The sequence below is a fragment of the Amphibalanus amphitrite genome, unplaced genomic scaffold (genome assembly GCF_019059575.1).
Source record: "Amphibalanus amphitrite isolate SeventyFive unplaced genomic scaffold, NRLGWU_Aamphi_draft 000778F_arrow, whole genome shotgun sequence".
In the NCBI taxonomy this organism is placed as follows: Eukaryota; Metazoa; Arthropoda; class Thecostraca; order Balanomorpha; family Balanidae; genus Amphibalanus; species Amphibalanus amphitrite.
Window position 1 is genome coordinate 222,845 of NW_024882272.1, and position 17,349 is coordinate 240,193.

Genomic DNA, 17,349 nt, shown 5'->3' on the forward strand with positions numbered 1-17,349 from the left:
CGTGCCGTTTCCCGTCCTCATGCCCCGTGCCCTTACCTGTCCTCAGAACCCGTGCTTTGTTCTGCCTTCATGCCCTGAGCCTTGCCCTGCCCTCAGGCCCCATACCCTGGCCCTGTTTCACCGGTGATAGCAGCACGCTGCTATTACACGTGTCAAATTGGGTTTCCATGGAGACATCAACAGGGCCATTGCTCAAACACTACCACAAGTATGACGTCAGCTCGCGGAATTTGATAGCAGCGTCCGTGAAACACCGCCCACGTCTTGTCATACCTTCGGGGCCCGAAGGTATAGTATGACAAGACGTGGGCGGTGTTTCGGGCCTTGTGCCATACCTGTGTCTTATGTTTTGCTCTACCTTTAGGTACTATTTCTTGCCCCGCTCTAAGATCCTGCATGTTGCCCTGCCATCAGGTGTGTTGATCATCAGGTGTTCTAAGGCCGCCTGTGTCTTGCACTACTCTCCGGCCTTGTGTAATGATAGCCTCAGACCTGCGCCTTGCCTTGCCCTCGGACCCTGCATCCTACCCAGCCCTCAAGTATCCGTCTTATCTTAGCTTCATGGCCTGTGCCTGCCCTGTCCTTAGGGCTCAGACTCTGTGTCCTGCCCTTCCCTAAAGTCCTGTTTAGAGATGTCAAGTTGGAGCCCGCAGGCCCGGAGCCTGGCCCAAAATCCGGCCCTACAGGGCTTTTGCATGCACAGTGGATTGTATCATTGTTTTGAGGTACCTCATCGAAACGCATCGACTGATATGCGACATGATCTATCTTGGTCACGAAATGACCTTAATGTGAGGTCAAGTTCTGACCTTGACATTTCGAGGTAAAAATGAGAGAAGAACGATCGTGCAAACGAAAATTCTCTACCTTTTTTTAGTTCAAAAGCTTTTCATGAAACCTATATTGACAAAAATTGTAATTTTACTCGTTTTTGGCTATGGAGCCTCAACCGTTGATCTCAACTCAATTCTGACGAAATATTGACGAAAGAGCTGTTCAAGATATATCGATTGCTTTTCTCCTATCGATTGCGTCCTCCTAGCTATCATAGTTTTTGAGATACCGGCACGTTTTCCGAAAAAATATCGCATCATTGCGAAGTTTCACATTTGATGGCATACGGTCAGATCAGGGCCGTCATGGCCGTCTGGCCATAGGAGGATATAGAGGGGGCCACGGGGCCATGCTCCCCCCCCCCCCCAAAGCGCCCGGAAATGGCACAAAATCGACACATTACTGGGCATAGTAATTAAACAAAGGAACTTCCATTGGGAAAAGTTTGGGTTATATTACATGATAGGCAGTAAGGAAGCGAAATCCGAAGCATCCAAAGCATCCGTTCATCTAAAGCATTAATCTATGATGGATTTTTTTTTGTGTAGCTTTAAAATCCGATGATTTCTTGTCACAACTTAGGTGGGTACTGTTTGACCTTACGTCATCTAATTATTTCAAACACATAGTATCTTCAATGCAAATTGGCAATGTTTCACACGTCAACCTCTATTTTGAATCGATTGATAAGGGTGAAAAACGCATGAAGAGACGTATGTATCACATTTTAATCATGTGCATTTTCATTTTTATTCTCTAAGCATAGGTACAATTTGGTGCTTCAAGGGGGTCAAATACGCCCAACGTCGTTCAGGAAAACGAGTGACTAACAACAATGTAAATGTCATGAAATCGCCGGTCCGCCCTTTGAATGCGGATAAAGAACGCACTACGACTGGGCGAATTTCGAGACTGGCCAAAAGCAATCACAGCCCGCTCCCAATATCCCGCTTGCAGTGCCCCTCCACCAGCACAGCACACAATGTATCTGTACATTATCTCACTTGCATTATATACTATTTCGCTTGCAATGTGCCCTTTCCGATCAAAGCATGTGCCCTATGCCACCTTTGGGACGCAGTGAAAAATCCTTAAAATATGCCCTGCCTGAACGAATCAGTAGTCCCTTCGAGCCTGCAGTAGACACCAAACGTCATCGTAAGGGCCCTCAAAAGTAGTCGTAAGGGGCTTCAGAGGTCATCGTTAGGGCCATCATAGTCCAGCGCGGCCAAGCAAGCCTCCGTGGTGGCGTTCGAAGACCACTGTGGGGCCCTTATAGTTCTTCATGATGCTTGAGGTCCCTCGAGCCCATCGTGGGGACCTCAGATGCCAGCGCGGCCCGTGGAGCCAACGTGGGAGCCCTCAAAGGATGTCGTGAGGGGCCCTGGAGCCAATAATGGGGCCCACAGAGGCCGTCGTGAGGGCTCTCAGAGTCAGATGCCGCCCAAAAAGTCGCTGTGTGGGCCGAGAGACCGGCATGGGGAGCACCCGACCGTACTGGACTCTCAATAGTCCCAGATCGGCTTTTGTCTCTCATCACAAGTATGTAATAAATGATTTGACGGGATGCTTGAAGGACAGCCTACGGATTTAGGGGGGCGTCTTTCCCCATCAAGACAGGGGGCATCTTACCCCAAGGTAGGTACCGAAGTAACATTAAATCAGTATAATTTGTTAGCCATAAAACTACACCCTGAAACAAACTGTTTGGGACACAGTAAACGCATGTTAATGTATCATGACTATAGCAAGGGGCGCAAAAATTGTCTACCTTCTTTGATATTTGCAATGTTTTGACACCAAAATATTTTTTGAAAGCAGCAAATAAAAAACATGCAATCACCAGCCAGCCGTTGCCCAACTGAGCTTCGCAAATTTTTGTGCAGTTAACAAGGCAGGCTTCCGCTTTACGCTAAGAACATTAATTTCCAGGTGCGATTCTTTGTTTCGTCGCTAGAGGGGGTGGGGCGTCTTTCCCACCCTGGGCATCTTACCCCACTCTCCCCTACATGCATGCTCCTCCCCGCCGCGCCGCAACGTCTCAGAGCGCCTCTCTGGGTCCGCCTATGTGAGGTCAGCATTCAGCATGTAACATAAGATTGTCTAACCTGGTTTCTCATGTTGTAACACTCGTTCATGCTCTAACAGGTGTCTTATCCTAAAAGTGCAATACTTGCTCACCTGCTCTGTTTAAATCCTATTTTACCATTTTTGTCCACATTCTATCGCTCTGCCCGGACGAAGGCCGCCCTGTCAGCTAGCGCCACCCGACGGACAGTCTCCCGCCAGTTTCCGCTGTTACCCGCCAGGTGTCAGCACCGCTGCCTGTGCTGTCCGCAGGCGATCGTGCGCGTCGTGCTCGACGAGGGCGAGGTCAAGTGCGTGCCGCTGACACCGGAGACCACTGCGCGTGACGTCATCGAGTGCTGCCGCGACCCGGACGAGCCCTTCTGCACGCTGACACAGACCACTCGCGACGGAGGTGAGTCCGTTCCTAATTAAATACATGACCACCTAAGGATGGCTCGGAGGTGGATTGACATGAACTCTAATTTTGAGCTCCACAGTCAACATTCAGAGCTCACTGCCGCGACAGGGCGGAGGCAGAGCTCTGACTCGGCTACCTATGGCGTCACAGACTGTCCTGATTCGGTCTCTAATGGCGTCACAGGCTCCTGAATCGGTCTGACTCTCTTATGCCGTCACAGGCCCTCCTGAGCCGGCCCCTCATGCATAATGAGGTGGGCTGACCGGCCGGGAACGCATAGCAGGCATGGTGTTAGCATTTTTAGCTGGCCGTAGCAACACCAGGCGATGCGCCGCCTTTGGTAGTGAGTTTCAAGCCAAATAATCTTACAGACAGCCTGCTTTTCATGTGAGTAGCAGCTCATAAATGCGTGAGAAACGTTGAGTCTGGCAGGAAGATGTTTCGGAACAGACGCGTTACACAACCGCCAACTAGCCATTTGCACTCGATGCCTACTTTGGCGATAAGAGCTTTGACGTTTTGGGGACGCGATTGTTTTTGGTCCTGAGTCCTGACTTGTGAGGTTTGCGGCTGACACAGTTCGCCATTATTGACTAATTATAGTAGCTGTGGGTATTTCGAAAATTATTTTTACTCACTGTTTCAGTGGTCTTCGGCACTAAATTGATCGGAAGCCTCATCACTGGAATTCTGTGGATAGAAGAAAATTAACATTTAAATTGCACCGCTGCCCGGAAATAAATGGTCTGGCTCTATTAGATTTGCTTCGTCAGGTCGCTCCAACCGCTCGCTGCGGTTCGTCTGCGCTCGCCGCTCACGTATGGACACGAATCCGGTCAGTTGTAGTAGTCACTCACCAAGGATTCGATTCCCTTTTCGCTGGGGGAACGACCGGCTGGTGATTGTTGTTGGGTGCTGTACTGTTACCGTGTGGGCCATTATGAAGTATGGGGTGCGACTTAACGACGCTGGTAGAGTTTGAAGATTGAAGAAGTTTAACTGAAAGTGTATGACCAAATTTATGCGAGTGCCGAAGCGAGTCGTACACGACTGACAACAAGCGATGCTTATAAACAGGTGCATACCACTCAACTGTTCCCAGGGTTCCAGCGATTTTTTTTTCACCGCTTCGAGCGTTACGTATATGTATGTTTGATGTTGTGGCAAGAGCGGACTTAAAACCTTTCAATGTGGTTCTTTCCGACTGAGCTTGGAAAAAGCGGGCAGTGCTGGGATCTGGGTGCTATGCCACATCCTGTTCTATTTCTGGTGGGAATAGCCTGCCGAGTGTCGATCGAGGGCGGGGTCTGCGCCTGCGGCTGCTCCCAGAGAACGGTGCTCTAACTTCAGAGACCGCTTAACTTTCAGTGCTTAACTTTACCACCGAGTACACCCCAGGAGCAGATGGAAACGGTCCGGAGTAGTGCACCAACGAAGTTCCCAGGTCTACCTGCCTTTGCGAGTACTTGTTAAGAATAACAAAGTGGAGCAGACGGTGTTTTTTTACCCTTCATTTGTTTCACTTTGCTTCCTGTGCAGCGCAAGAAAACTAGCATGCCCTGAGTGGAGATATCGATTGTCGATTTACCACGACTAATACAACCACCTACACCCGAACCAGACACGACGGGCCCTGTCCGAGTTCCGACCAGATTGGTCCCATAGCGAGCCTGCAATTCCAATCACCGGTCCCTCCACATCCAGTCACCGTTTTACGTTTGAGTGCAACATCCGCTCCCGAAGAGAGGTGGCAGCTGCCCAGTGCCCGTGGTCTTCACGTCTCTTATCTCACCGGCAGGCCAGTTTAGCTCCCAGGTCCGGGAGCAGCCGACAGATGGCCATGGCGTCTCTATCCTCGTTGGCGGCAGACCAATTATGAATTAGCCTCATATGCTGGGGAATTGTTGCTGCAGTGAGTGAGATCAATGTCTGATCGCATAGGTAACGCAGATCAAAGATCGCCATGATCACTTACTCGCCCTGGCGTTTGCCTTTTCCGACCGTTCCGGCCGTATGCAGGATAGCTCGCCACAGGAAGTACTCGTAATCCATGAACGATAATCAATGCAGGCCGCTTAATTGACTGTCCAGTGTCCATGCAATTAATCTGCCGATACTGACGTGCCTGTCTCCTGAACAGACAGAACAATCGATCTTGGTTCGATCTCTGTTCGAAATAATGTTTACAACCATTGATTTTTGGTACAACATGGAAAGACTACTCCTCCTAGTTTCACGCATTGCAGATCAGTTTGAAATAATATTTTCAGGACAATATTTAAACCCAAATATGTTTCTTTGCATTATTTGTTTCGTTTTCTGTTTGCAAACATAGTTATTCTTATAAAAAATGGTAAACCTGACTAGAAATTGAAATTGTTGATTTGGTTTCAGTTAATTGCAGACCGGTGATTCGCATATATTCTGTTTGTCTGGTCTCTGACCTAACATACTTTTTTAAAATGATTGTAATTAAAACTGTGTAACGTACGGTCTTGTCGGCTGATGCAACCGCTTTCATTTAAATCCCGCCATGAATATTGGACATTTCCATTTATTTCGACGGCATCGCTCTCCAGAATGGTTGAAACGATCGCGAATGGCCCGATCAAAGTGCGGTTATGGGTTTTCATGGGGCCGAAGTCGGCCAATAACGCTCGAACTCCATAAGTCACGCATCGTTTCCCTTTGTTAACTGCTGATCACTATACTAATGACTGTTTTAATGACATTAACGGTCTGCTTTATGATGCGTCTTACGTCATAACCCTGGAGCTATACCTATTACCTACTCCTCCTAAAATGATTGATTTTGATCAGTCTGTAAAATAAGGTTAAATCGATACGGAAATAACATTGTCTTATTACGGAGCGAGCGAAGCGAGCGTAGTCTTTCCTTAGATTAACGGAAATTTCTGAGTATGAGCGGCCGGCCGGCCGGCCGTGGTCACGCTTTTGCGAGGCTTGTATCTCAGCAACCACTTGACCGATTTACACGCGGTAATTTTTGTAGGGTAGCTTCATTCCTTCTACCAAGTATTGGACTATTCCCGATGCATGTGGGTGACCCCTTATGCACGTGCCACGTGCAAAACGAAGAGGTGTCACTTTTGTAATTGTTGCAATATCTCCGTAACCACTTGGCCGATTGCGCTGAAAGTTGGCATGTAGGTAGGCACCCACTAGGCAATGCATATCCATGTGCCAGAGTTGGTGTGCTGCTGCACGTGCGCACGTGCAGGGGTCGATTCCAGATCTCGAGAACGGCTGGACCGATGGCGCTCAAATTTCGTACATGGTTAGGGACCGGTTAGTAGGTTGCCGTGCAAAAGTCAGTTGGGACCCATTTTGCACGTGCGCACGTGCAGGGTGCCGCTTCCAGATCTCGAGAACGGCTGGGCCGATTGTGCTCAAATTCGGCACATCGCTAGAGACCGGTTAGTAGGGTGCAGTGCACAAGTCAACTGGAGGTACCCCCTCGAAATTTCGCACGTGCAAGGCTCACCCTCTCGCTCGCTCCGTTAGTCGCCCCAAAAGGCGTTATACTGGTAAAAATAAGAAGATGATTTTTAGTAATGTTCACATTATGCCTTGCAAGTAACCGTAATGCAATGCAATGCAATGCTGATTGACCTTAGAACAGCGCACATACGAGTATTCTAATTTTGATTTTAGAGAAGCAATAAAAATGAACCGACATATTGATCCTTTTAGGCTATACCTACGTATCTAACCTACCTACCCACAAACATTCAAGTCATCTTATTGCTATGCTAGTTTATTCAGCAAAAAGTAACACTCGTCAGTAAGTCAAGCTAAGAAAAGATCATAATTAGGTCTCATATAAAAACTTCCATGCATCTTAGTTAAGCTCTCTTCAAATTATATGCCTCCTCTTGATTGTTATGGATAATTCTGAAATGCATTCAGTCACGTAACATTCCAATGATTTCCCGAAAATATTCGTCGCTAATTTTACAGACCTGTGTGCGCTTAGCTTGCGTGCTCATCGACGAACCGGACCTGTTCTATTTTGTCGTTGTGGCGGCTACTGCTGATGTCCAGGTTGTCTAATGTTTCGAGATCCTGTTATTGACACTTCTGACGCATTGCAGTGACGCACTAACAATGTAGCGCATGTACTTTCTATTGTTGTTCGAATTCTCCTTTCACGATCCGTATATAGCCGTAAATTAATATGGCTTAGGTAGATATACGGTGTACGTACTGATTGTCTATGTTTTAGTAATCGCACAGTGTATTCATAGTAACCCTAACTATATCCAATCTGAAGGTAATGACAGGTTACGCAACGCCTGTATCATAGCTCATCATCATATTTCTCATTATCTTTCCTCTGCTCAATATAGACACTCTGTCCTGAATGGGGAATTCAGAGGTAGATTAAACTGAGCCTGTCTTGCAGACATGCCTCTGATGCTGCAACGATCTCTGACTTCTTTACGTTTAATGGCCGATGCCTGAAATCGAATACAGGTTGTGGGACGTCACCTTCCCATTTTCCAAAAATGTAACCCACTTCATTTCCGTCAGTGTTCGACCACCCACCGCCACAGCTACCCGAAATTTGACTTCACCACACTGATGCTGGTAAAAAGATATCAAGGTCGAACATCAACTCAATTACCCTCGCACTGATAACGTCAGCTGTAGCCGTGAAAGGTTGACGCGTGACGCATCTATCTCTCCCCGAGGACACCGGTGTGTTGCCACTCCTTCCTCTGACCTCTACTGCTGCCGATACGATCGTGACCTGGTCACTGCTCAGGCCAGACGGCCCGCGACAACGGTACCGAAAAACGTGAAGGTGCGGGGCAGACGGCACGGCACGCAGGTCGGGCCCGAGTCTCACCGACCGACCTGACCGGCCAATGAGCGTGTACGAGGGGAAATGCGGTCTGTGAGTCACGTGCGCATAGCGTGCACCCGTGCACGCACAAGTCGTGCATGCATGCTGGTTTTTTTCCGCATAGAAATTGACGATGCGTCTATTCTAACGGACCAGTGCAAGTGTAATTGCTTGGTATCGAGGGCACCCGAGCGTGAGAACGTAGCTCAAACGGTTTGCAGAGTGGAGTTGAGTGGACGCCCAGTTACGTTGATACAATTATGTAATGTTATAACAACTGTAGCAGTGGAGTAATATGGATTAGAGAGTGGAGAATTAATGAAATAGCGGCTGGTTTTTACATGAACACATTACAATCAGTTGAGGTCTGGTGACTTATGTCTCGTCTTGTTACAAAAAACATGACGTTTAAATTACAGCACATTCGATATTTTGCGTCATCCGTCATACAACGGCGTGTTTTCATACAGTTTACAAACGTTACACGTACTTCTCTTGCTCAACACTCGACAAAGACTGATGATGCTCCGCTGTGAGCAAACCCGAGTCTACCAACAACAGCAAATGGCTGGTGTGTGACCATTCAGACAAATGTTCCGAGTTCCTTCGCTTAGGAAACACTTTCACTTCGATCGTTTCACAACAGCCGTTTGATTCACTTGCGGCGCTTTCATTTTGAACGCCTGATGCCACCAGCAATGAACCTTCATGTTTACCAACACTCTACAAGATCCACCACTCGAAAACCGATCATCCGTCAATTTCTCCCTTGACTGACAGTTGTGCCTATCCCCCATCCCTGCCCACCGCATTTCTGAGGCTGCCTATCGCGACTCCATAATCTCAGGTTCAGTGACCACTGACCACGTCTATCTAGGTCTCATCACCGGCTACAGACAGCTCAGCCGGTGCCGTCCTCCCACGCTGTCGACGGTAACTCGTATGATCGTCGGGGACTGAGACCGTGCTCGCTGGTCTACACTGTGAGGCGACGTCGTCAGCCGTTCCGTCGTGTGGTTTCACTACGATTTACCGACACCTAGACAGGAGTTTCAGCTGTCTCGTACATCGCTGCGCTCTTACCCTCTCTTTCGAACGCCAACGAGCCGTCGAAATGGGCCGGAACTGGCAATCGTCGAGGTCGACGATGTCTCTCGCCGGTCGGTTGACGCGGCTAAAAGCGTCGTTTGTCGTGGCTGGGCCCGCCTAACGAACCAATTTCCCTGGCCGGTGAGGCGACCTGTGATGGACGCCGTGTGAAATCGGTGAGATGTAGCACCTCAGGGGCTCTAAGGGAGGGTGTGCCCGTGCGGAAGGGGACGTTGTTATCGAGAACACACAGCTATGTGAGACAGATTGGCCGTAACGATCCAATCACGGCCTCGATTTGGAGCAGAGGTCGTCATGGTGGCATCTGAGTTCGTCATTTTGAAAGCTCAGGGAACCTCATTATTATAGACAAAGAAATCCATCAAATAATGTTTGTTAGTGTCGGCGTGGCGAAAATAAAAAAGAATAAGATAACGATGGTTATTGTTTCAATAGTGCAAGTACTAGATTAATTTCGAGAATTGTTATTTAGCGGGCCCAGACGTTTGCGTGATTATATTCAAAATCCCGAGTGTTTGGCCTGGATGTCTCTACAAGTCTACACGTGCTCACGTGTCTCTTACTTCTTCGTAGGTAAACCATGTGACTCTACACCCATATCAAACGCCTCTGGTGGCTTTAAATGACACCGTGTGAGCAGGCCGGTCTAGCACGGCTCGTGTGGTGAGCCTGTGACCGCGAGGTCAGAGGTCACGCCCGCGCGGTCAGGCGGGGTCAGTTCAGGCCCCATGAACCTCTGAGACGTGAGAAAGATTACCGCGCCGCAGCCATCCGTCTCTTGGTAGGCGGCAGCTAGGCGTTTTATATGTAATTTCTTTCCAAATCTCAGTGGAAATGGAGTCTTTTATTTTCATTGGATATTGTGAAATCTAAATTACTGGATTATTTAGCATGTGCAGTAGGCTGTAGGATTATGTCGTGACTATTTCCTATGAAAGATATTTTAAAATAATGCCTTTGGAATATATAGCAAATATAAAGAAAAGTTTGAACTTTTTAGGAAGCTCATCTTTCTACCAGCGGACTTGGGTTTCCAATTATCGTTGAGCATCTCACAATATCTGCCGCCAGCAGTCGTTGTTGAAAGCTGTTCCATTTCACTCGATCTGCTACCAACTGTCTGGGTGTCCCATCACTGTCAGTCGCAATACACATCAGAGACATTTCTCCCAACTCCCTCAGCTGCAACACGGACCTTGCAGCAGGAGCGCGTCCCATTTTGTGGAACCGTTCGTCGCACTGCGTCTGGGCGCTGTCTCATTGAACGTCTGTCAGAGAGTCATATGAGTGTTGAAGAGCTCTCCGTGTACTCGAGACTCTGCCAGACGATGATTTGGTCTGTTCTCATTAGACGTGTTGTGTGTATACCTACTCGTATGTTCTTGCCAGCCGGCCGGCTGAGGCTGATGTCTGCTCAAGGAGTGTGCGGGAGGAAAGCAATTCCCGTTTCTACGCCAGCTGATGGTCTGTGTCTCGGCCCCCTTGTATTGTGATGAACGTCTCATTTATACGGAGTGGAACAAATTATTTACTTCTGAGAGGAATATAGGGGGAGAGAGAGAGAGAGAGAGAGAGAGAGAGAGAGAGAGAGAGAGAGAGAGAGAGAGAGAGAGAGAGAGAGAGAGAGAGAGAGAGAGAGAGAGAGAGATAGAGAGAGAGAGAGAGAGGGAGAGAGAGAGAGAGAGAGAGAGAGAGAGAGAGAGAGAGAGAGAGAGAGAGAGAGAGAGAGAGAGAGAGAGAGAGAGAGAGAGAGAGAGAGAGAGAGAGAGAGAGAGAGAGAGAGAGAGAGAGAGAGCATTTTCTCTTGGTAATTCTGTTCAAGACAAGTAAGTTCAAACGTGACACCAAGTTGGTATGCAGTATGTGTATCCAATATTACTGCTTGCAATACTGCTGATTGTCAATGTTTCTATAGCTCAGCAGCAAAATAAAAAAAGATAATGAAATAAAATAAAAAGCATAGCTAGCATGTTCAAAGCAGGTAGTGTGGGCATATCTGCATTTTATAACAAAGAAACTGCAATGTATCATTCAACACGACACTCCATTTCGTACCAGGCTACCCTGTCGCCTGACACTGTCGGCCGGTTTTTGTGGCCATAACACCTTCAGCACCACATCGGCGGTAAGTCTGTAACACCATATCGGTAGGGATCGACACGGGTTCAGCTATCGGTCTGTAACAAACACAAGTCATAACTCATAACCCTGGAGTCTGTGAAAAACGGAGCCAGAAGTCTGTGACGCACACAGCACTGAAACCGGATACCGCGCTGGCCGAGCACGACATGGCGGCCCGGTCATTGCGAAAAATGTAATCGGTTACGTGCTCAGCTATTTTGTTTAGCTATTATATTTGCCTTAATCTATTCGTGTTTACATACCCCTCTCTCTGGTGCATGTTATATCGTTATCGGGTCCCTGTAATTTTATGTCATGATCCGATCATGTTTGTCATGTCGTGGGAGGAGAGCAATTGGCGAGTAGGGGCGCACGTATCACACGCTATGACGAGTAGGTATCCTCCTCGGCATAATTTGTGTTGGGCCCTTGTTACCAACTGCTATTGGGTGCATATTGACGAGCTGCGCCGGATCGTTACAGAAATGTAATGTGAGACCCTGATCTAAGTGTGTACTTGCGCCCACTTCAGATAAGTAATGTGATTACCAGAGTCCCTACGTGGGTATGGAATTAGTCACTGCCACTCCAGTCGTTCCCAAGGAATTATGGCAAGGAATTATGACGAAATGTAACCTCGCTCACCAACAATGTCCAAAATTGGCACCCGTAGTAATATTTGATATAACGGAGGGAACACCCTTTGGGCATGAGCCTAAATGCTACAGCGAAGTTGCATTTAAGTTTATTTGAGCATAGTATAGCCGCAGTTATGTTTAAAACAGTGGATATAAAAACGGGTACCATTCGTGTTTTTACACACAGCACCGGCCAGCCTGGCGTGACGTGAACTTTTTTACAGCTGCACTTATCGGGTCAAATCAAACTTGTTTTGTTTCGTTATTGTGTCCAAACTAAAAACAAAAAAAAACTAAATATTCCCAGTCCTTATAATGATGAACATTGTCGCCGTTGTGCCGTTTCTGGCTACTCTAACCCATCAATGTCATCCATAAAACTCCAAGGTGCCTAACTTTTCTGGCTTTCATGACCTTTGACATTGTACTTGGAAAAGATACTTGTGAAAGTCGAAGGTTCTCAATCGTGTTATAAAAGGTTGTATGTCTGACCTTAACCGTTTTATGGCGCCTTCAGTATCTGTTGAGGATTGAAATGGGTAACGACTCATTGTTTTGTCGTTACCAATGCCTTCAGAAGAGTGAAAGGATGTTTCAATCGATTGTTCTATTGTTTGTTGGCGCAACGCGTTGTGGGTTGACATTGGGAAAGACACACACATTGCCGTTATTGATGTTGGCAATTTGGTACGTGTTATTGAAATTTAGGTGGGATGTCTCCTCTATGGCTGTGGATGTGATGTGGGCTATTTTGTATAAAATATCCAAAAACTTACTTTCCGAAATTTTGATCAAGATTGCTCTTAGCCACTGCGTCATCTATGCCCCGCTATTAACCGGCCCTTTCTCCTATTGACACCCGCGATGGCCCTCTGTGTGTCCCCAGAGAGGGTCTTGGCGCTGCACGAGCGGCCTCTTCTGCTGATCCAGGGCCAGCAGGAGGTCGGCGAGCGGGTCACCTTTGTGCTCCGCTACGACATGACACAGGACGTCCGAGGTAAGTGAAACGATATGATTTAACACAGTACGTCCGAGGTAGGTCAAACTGCGACATGACACAGGACGTCCGAGGTAAGGTCCAACTGCGACATGACACAGGACGTCCGAGGTAAGGTCCAACTGCGACATGACACAGGACGTACGAGGTAAGTCAGGAGGGAGGATGCACCTACGATGTGACACAGGACGTCCGAGGTAAGGCTCCGCTACGACATGGTACAGGACGTCCGAGGTAAGGTCCAACTGCGACATGGCTCGGGACGTTCGAACTAGGTCCCACTGCGATATGACACATGACGTCCGAGGTGGATGCAAATGCGGCGTGCACAGGACGTCCGAGGTAAGCCCAGAGGGGGAATGCGCCTAGGATGTGACTTGAAACTCCAAGGCAAAGTCGTGATGAGTTCAAAAGAATATAGAGATGGCGACTTCCCCACTTAAGTTGGGACTGGGTATGGCGGAAGAGAAATCATCATAGATCTGTTTTTGACTCGGCTAAGTTGTAATGGAATATTTCTTGCCGTAAATGGCATCACGCTTAGGACTATTTTTTGTACAGGCATCTTGCGAATGAGATCATGTGCCGAGAACACACTCAGGAACTCGTGAGGAATCATAATCATTTTGCTGAAAGACGCTCGTCTCACCACGCCATCTATAGGTGATTACCATCATTACTTCATGTGTATTGTGCACACACCGACTTTTTCACTTTTTATTAACACAATCAGCCGTCAATTTTCAACTACACGATATGCCTCTCAAGCCTATGTCAACGTTGTTGTTCTGTGGCTGAGCCGATGACGTGGTTCGACCATACCACCTCACATGGCCATAGGACTGTGGTTGGCAGCGATGACCGGGAACTCTGGTGGGCTGCCTGAGTCGCATAACGCTCGGCTGTCCAGCGTGGAAACGTTGCGGTATCTGAATGTCATCAACGCAAGTGTTCTCATGTGACGTTTAGGCATTTTGGGCTCGGTAGTGAAGGTTCGCGGTCACAAGGTTTTACGTTAGAAAGGGAAGGATGTAATAAAGCTTTATGTTGTAATTCGGATGATAAGAAACGAAGGTATAATTTATGCATTTTAACGATAGTATATTTTGAAAATCTGCGAAATGAAGCAGTGCAAGCAGTGAAGCAGTGAAGCAATCAGTGCCGATAGCGCCATGAACAACATCAAGTTATTTCCAAAGCCGGTAGTAAAGGAAGTTATGAATGAAGTTGGGATTACTTTTGGTAATGCTTTAAACGATAAGCACAATTAATCTGACAGCAGAATAAACATTATTACCATATTAGTATGGATATATCATATAACCTTAGACGCCGGGTTCTTGCGTCATAGCAATGCACCGTGTGGGATCTTTATGACTGACGCTAAATCTGGATCAGCTTCTTTTTCGTTGTGGTAATGCGCACGCCTTGTGAAATTCGGGGCGTGAGCTTATTCAAGTAGAAAAATGCCTGATCCCTCCGTGGGTAGCGTTCAAGATGCATTTTCCGCCGCCCGCCCACCTGTTAGTCTACGGATTGCCGGTAATCCCACTGAGTGCTCTGATCGAGCTCCCGGGTACGGCCCTTGCTACACTCGCCCTGAGATGAACCGATAGACGGCCGTTGGCCGGTCAGCCGAGGGGCCGAGGTCCTCATGCCGCCCTTCTCCCCTCCCCAGTGTCCGAGACACGAGGCCAGAGGCCCTGTGTGAGAATCAGAGACATTATCTGCTGAGGCACCGAACCAAAATCCAGCAGCAGTGGTATGGGGTTAGAGACCCTGGCACCATAGTCATGAGCTCAGACCCATCGTCAGAGAGCTCAGCATTACTGCTCAGAGACGCCTGTCGATTGCCTATCACCGGGTCACCACCGAACCTGAACGGTCGGAAAGCTACCACGAATTCCCCAACTAACTCTGTTGCCGAGTGCATTACACCCAATGTCAGCATACGACACTCAGCACTAAGCAGCTGCATGCTTCAATAACGCGCCTCTCTGGAGACTACCAATGGCCAGGTGCGGGGTCGTAGGGGCCGGTGGGGGGGGGGGGGTTCGGCCACCCTAATATGGACGGTGCCGCTCCCGAGTGGCATTCCTCAGGTCCACAGACGCCGCGGGCACTCCTCCGTTACCAGGCGACAGTGGATGAGTGCCGACTGCCGAGTGTCCTGCCGCGGGCACTCCTACGTTTCCAAGTGGTCTAGAACTAGGGTGACCCGCGTGCTCCGCAACGCGAAAAGGGATATTTTCGATCGGCGGGTGTTCGGTTGTTCTTGTGTCGGTTGGGTTATCTATCCATTTCGGTCGATTGCTTTTTGACGGCTAAACGTTTTGGTTTGTGGAAAAAATATCCACCGCATCGAGGTGCCCGTGTCTGATAAGCATGCTTTCCACTTCAGAATCTGTCAAATGTGCTTTATAATTGAGGTGCGTAGTTTTAAGACAAATGAAAGGCGTAGATAATTTTCGCTAAAAATCGTTTTGCAGAGGTTTAAAACATTTATATTTTTAAGAATACTGTTGCTTGTCATGCAAACGTGATGATTGGATCTTGGAGAGAATTGAATGCTCTTTCTAATGATAGCATTTTCAATTGTCAAGCGTATCAGGTTAAGCAGCAAATCCCGTGTATCTTTTTAGTGGCACATTATGGACAAATACCATTTTAATTCAGCGATTTTTCCACATTGTTTTTGATCAATTAGCTGTCCACAATTTTTCCATGAGAGGCGGTACATTTTTATTGCTAATAGGCGCTGTTTCAACTCATTCCGTCTGACGATCACCTGAAATTAATATAAATTCCAAAATCCGTTTAAAATGGCACTTTTTGAAATGAAATTGCCCTCACACTTGCACGTGGCGCGTGCCACCCCTGCACCGCACACTATTCGATTGCCCGTTCGATTCTCTACACGATGCTGTTTTCCCCGTGCCGATCGGGCGCACGGCTACCGAGATATTGCACGGGGAACGGACCCGTGTCGGGCAAATTTAGCCATTTTCGCCCGTTTTTGCCAGCCGATTTATACATGTAAAGTCTATGACGCGAATTTGCACTTTTTGGGCACGCGCCACGCGCTCGCTATCGATCCGATCGAGCCGAGACCGCTCAAAGGCACGTTGTCCATCCTTGTTCTATAACTTGCGCAAATTTCAGCGCGGTAGGTGCAACGGTGTGACCTGTAACCCGCGCTACGTAGCACCATGTCGCGACCTTCGTAATAGACAGAAACTACGCCCTCCTCAAATAGTAATATAGACAAGCGGCTGCGCCACTTGCTTCGCGGCGTAGCCAGAAAATGCCGCACCAGCCAATTTGCTTTCGAATGGTGTTTGATTTAAATTGGTCTGTTGTCTGGAAGCAGAGATATGGACGGAAACGTGCAGAGGAAAATTTTGAACATAATCACTATTCTGAGTGCTTAGTTGGATGAAATTTGGGTCATACGGGGTCAAGTCAGGTCAAGATGGTCATCCCTGGTCACACTGGGTCAGGCCAGGTCACCTTCTGTGAGGCCAGGTCGTATAGGTCACCACGTCACATTGGATCGGCCTGTACCACACTTCTACTACTTCTACCCATACCACTACTCCTACCCCTACCACTACCCCTACCACTACCACTACCCCTACCACTACTCCTACCACTACTCCTACCACTACCCCTACCCCTACCTCTACCTCTACCACTACCCCTACCACTACCCCTACCACTACCCCTACCACTACCCCTACCACTACCCCTACTACTACCCCTACCACTACCCCTACTGCTACCACTACCCCTACCGCTACTCCTACCACTACTACTACCACTGTCCACTACCACTACCACTACCACTACCACCACACCTACCACTACCACTGGGTCATGTGAGGTCACAGACTATCAGATAAACTGATAAAATAAAAAAAAGTTCTTAAAACTGCTCCTACACGTGTCACTCCATTATTTTTTATCGTATTTGGTGGAAATGGCGCCTTGTGACAAATGTGGCGCATTGCAACAAAAGTGGTGCATTTATAATTGTCGTTTTGCCATGCATCCTTCCAGCGAATTGCACCTTTATCGGACCATATTTGACAAAGTTGTGCGATTTGCGGCAAAAATAGCGCATGTGGACAAATGTGGCGCATTACGGCAAGCGCGTTGCATTTGTGTCAGCACCTTGAAAACTGTCTTTATTTACCGGTAATCAACACCTTCATTCGCCTCTGTTTAGCAAAATAAATAAGCTGTCAATCCGCAAATTAGAGGCACCTGCCGCCGCTTGCCATGCATTTTA

The 17,349-nt window shown here is 47.9% G+C and overlaps 1 protein-coding gene across 1 annotated transcript in view; it reads left to right on the forward strand.

Moving 5' to 3' along the window:
* LOC122366014 (apoptosis-stimulating of p53 protein 1-like) overlaps positions 1 to 17,349 on the forward strand; it is a gene marked incomplete at its 3' end in the record, with an annotated part of 125,339 nt that overhangs the window by 2,491 nt on the left and 105,499 nt on the right. Inside the window, exons 2-3 of the mRNA XM_043337744.1 lie at positions 3,175 to 3,316; positions 12,948 to 13,058. Of these exons, the coding sequence (XP_043193679.1) occupies positions 3,175 to 3,316; positions 12,948 to 13,058 (253 nt within the window). The remainder of the gene's footprint in view (positions 1 to 3,174; positions 3,317 to 12,947; positions 13,059 to 17,349) is intronic.